Source organism: Limulus polyphemus, unplaced genomic scaffold (assembly GCF_000517525.1).
Source record: "Limulus polyphemus unplaced genomic scaffold, Limulus_polyphemus-2.1.2 Scaffold1702, whole genome shotgun sequence".
NCBI classification, from domain to species: Eukaryota; Metazoa; Arthropoda; class Merostomata; order Xiphosura; family Limulidae; genus Limulus; species Limulus polyphemus.
This window is the reverse complement of record NW_013667312.1, coordinates 221,893-225,850: the sequence shown is the minus strand read 5'-3', so window position 1 is coordinate 225,850 and position 3,958 is coordinate 221,893. Positions and strand designations below refer to the sequence as shown.

General features: G+C 32.3%; 1 protein-coding gene across 2 annotated transcripts in view; it reads right to left on the bottom strand.

Annotated features, from left to right (window-relative positions):
- The window catches only part of LOC106464627, a 60,224-nt gene that overhangs the window by 41,363 nt on the left and 14,903 nt on the right, over nucleotides 1-3,958 (bottom strand). The window contains exon 1 of one of the 2 annotated variants that reach the window (XM_022392357.1): nucleotides 745-790. The exons of the other annotated variant lie outside the window; for it this stretch is intronic. Coding sequence (XP_022248065.1) covers nucleotides 745-780 — 36 coding nt within the window. The 5' untranslated portion in view covers nucleotides 781-790. Of the gene's footprint in view, nucleotides 1-744; nucleotides 791-3,958 lie in introns of those variants that run through there. 2 annotated transcript variants of the gene reach the window in all.

Sequence of the window (3,958 nt, the reverse complement as noted above, 5' to 3'; positions counted from 1 at the left end):
AAACAAGAAAACAACAACAAAAAACAAGCATACAAGTAAAGAAAAAAAACTTTATAAAAAAATTATTTACTTTTATAATTACACCGAGTCATTTGATTGTGTGATTAAGTCCCGCACGCAAATCGTGGTCTCACAAACGTTTTCAGTTTATCGGTTTAACTGCCATGTTAGTGTTAACTTGCCAGAATAATGTCACACTCTTACTTTTAGTATCTCAGAAGTGATCGGTTTAAAAACAAAAAGAACGAGGCCTCTGGTTGGGTCTTTTTTTTAAAAAGAAAATCATTCTTGTTTTATTCGTTTACCTAGAATTATAACACACACACGATCATGTTTGCCTAGGATTGTAACACACACACGACCATGTTTCCTTAGGATTATAACACACACACGATCATGTTTCCTTAGGATTATAACACACACACACGCGGTCATGTTTGCCTAGAATTATAACAGACACACGATCATGTTTGCCTAGGATTGTAACACACACACGATCATGTTTCCTTAGGATTATAACACACACACACACGATCATGTTTCCTTAGGATTATAACACACACACACACGATCATGTTTCCATAGGATTATAACACAAACACACACATCTACAGTCTCTCAGGCATGCGGGGATATATATGTATAATTGATCTGTATCATTTGCATAAATGATTTAAAGTTAAAATCACTAAGCCAGTTTTAAAATAGTAATGAAACCTTACAAATGATTAAGACAAAACTTACCCCAGTAACGTATACCATTTCAATCAGCAAACGCATATGTGAAATCAATCCTACATATACAAAATGAGAAAAATGAAACAACAGTTGGAACTGATACCTTTATACACCACAAAGCGGCTCACAAATTCTATTTACACCATCACAAAGGAATATGAAGTTGAGACAACATAAACTGTATACAATACAAGTAATTAAAAACATTTTGTAGATGTAAAATTATGTAGGGATGGTAGTACCAAATGGAATGCAAACAAGAACTTGGGGATGATACTGCTATACGTAGATCGTTCCTTCATGACTTTCAATATTAAAATTTAATGTTATACTGTAAAATGCACGAGTACAAAATGGTTACGAGGTCGGTCAATTCGACCGACATCGCAGCGAAAATCTGTAATAATGAAGACATGTTTTGACTCAACTGTACGCAAGTCCTAGGCTCTTATTTACACTACATTGATGCCTACCCTTACATGACCGTGATATTATGATAAACAAACTGTATAACAACAGTCGGGAATATATACCTTCCAACTGCAGTAATATTAAAGCTAAGTATTCATTTTACAATTTCACATTAAATGTTAATATTGAAAGTCATATAGATATGATCTATGTATAACTGTATCATCCCCATATTCTTGTTTGCATTCTTTTTAGCACTACCATCCCTACATCATTTTACATTTACAAAATGTTTTTTTTTCTTGTTTTGTGACTTTTTTTCCTCTGACTGAAAATTGTATTCTGTGAACTTGTGTAATAAAATTTAATATTATATGTACTGATTTGTTTTCACTCCTTGACTTCATACATAATATAGAGGTTGGCTCCCTAAAGACCCCGATTGTATAGTGTACAAATCATTGAGTATTCTATTTATTAGTCATCTAATGTTCATCTATTATTGGCTGGTAATTCCTGTTTCACCCTGTACTTAAGCTTTTGAAGGAACACCAGATTTCTGTAAGAAAGCTAACTACAAGTGGTACTGATAACATTGTTTACACTAGAATTATGATTTTTTAAAATTACTTCTAGTCATTACGACTAAGCGATGACATCATGCACTTCCCAGAAACACACACAGAGTGGATTTAGATTTAAACTGACGTTAGTGATAAAGTAGTTGTAGAGTTATCTCGACTGAAACAAGAAGAAAGATGAACAATTTGGCAGTTTGGTCACTTCCTGGTTTGGTATCTTAGCGATGGTTTCTTGTATTGTTTTGGGCTTGTATTGTTTTCTTACAAAACAAGAAACAACTGAAAGTGAGTGAAAATCATCCCTTAAGTAAAACTCTGTTATTGTTAATTTTTTAGCGTGCATATTTGTATTATGCCTATTGAGTACTTTGGCCTTGCATACATAGTCTACCAACTCTATGACAAACAGGCCTACAAAAACTCTCTACACCATCACAAACAACTATGTAGTAGAGACAACATAAACCTTTATACACTATAAACAGACCCACAAAAGTCTCTACATCATCACAAACGAATATATAGCAAAGACAATATAAACCTTTATACACCAAAAGTAAACCCACAAAATACATGTACATCATCGAGGACAAATGATTTACAAAGCAACATTCAGAGACAGCATGAAACATTTATTCTCTATATAAAGAAGTGGGCTTTTCAGTGCTAAGAATATACTCAGCGGGTGAATAAAAACTGGAACTTAGTCAGAACTCGACATTATTTTTAGTCAGTAAGCTGAAGGGGGATAAAATATTTCAATCCTCTCTTTTTTTCAGCCTACCTTATGATATTTGTTTTTGTCTTCAATCACGAAAAGGTTTTTTAAACAAAGAATCTAGGCCAATTCTAATGTAACCCACACTTGCTGACACAAAGAAGAATACATCTTTAATACCTGCTATAATATATATTTATAATATATATTATAATATATATATAATTCAAATGTCCGCAAGAGGGCACTTGACGTTAAGATAAAATAAGTTTATGAAAGTAGTTCTAGAATACCTAGAATGTTCGTGAATATATATATTATTGATCCAGAGATTTTGCGAAGTGTCTAGAAACAAGGCTACATTATAAACACAATAATTGGTAAAACACAGAGTCAATTTTTAGTTAGTAGTGTGCCAGTCAAAGTGAAGAATTCAGATCAATGCCAGTTATGGCTTATATTCAGTAGTTCGATGGATTAGCCGTGAAACTGTACAAGCAAGTTTATTTATAAGTTTGTCCTAATACCATTAGCGAGTTAATTTCATCCGAAAATTAAAAAGTTATTGGCGAACTTAGGCCTACAAGTACAACTGTGGACATGTGAGAGTGTTAGTAATCTACAGAAAAGTTAAGTAAAAAAATAAGTTAATTTGTTATAGTTACATGGACTGGATTTTGCATTATTTTCACCAAAATTTTAAAAGAACCCAGCCAACGAAAGAACAACGCTACAACTATACAATATCGCTTTACAATACTGAAAGATGCTATGAAAAAATGGAATTTATAAAACTTTTTCTCGTACCTAGTTTTAACTTCTAAATATATTATATTCAAGCCTGATTATACGTAATTTAATGAAAGAAAAAATATATATATATATATAATATTCGGTTATAGGTGTCGCATATATTATCGTACTCTCGTTCCTAGGCAAGCTTGAACAAATAGAAGCTAGAAACCCAAACTCTGACTTAAAAAAACTCGAACAGAATATATATATACGCACATTTTAAATGTGTTATACATAATTATATATTGTTTTGAGCAGGAAGAGATTAATTTAAATCATTTTTGGTAACCAGCCGTGTCGTTTTACAACGGTTGTTATTCTTGTAGGAAACTTATTGGTGGAAACAGAGAAAAGTAGGCTTAGTGTTTGGATTATGAATTTAATTAACCTTCGTATCATATATACAATATGATCGAAATGAATGAATCATTTCATTGGTTCTACCGTCGTGTCGTAAACGCATTAAACATACTCTGAATATACATCCAAAGATTGAATGACTCTTAAGTAAAGGATTGGAAAATGCTAATTGAGAGAAGTATCGGCGAAGATACTAGCTTTAGGTGACATGTCTACAGCAACTGTAATTTCATTCATTCCCGACCATTCTACAAGTGCAATACTACCGACGATGAGTTTTTGTCTGGATAAATATTTAAAAAACAACAACATTTTTTTTTTCATATGATTATTACGACAAGATAACTAAACGATG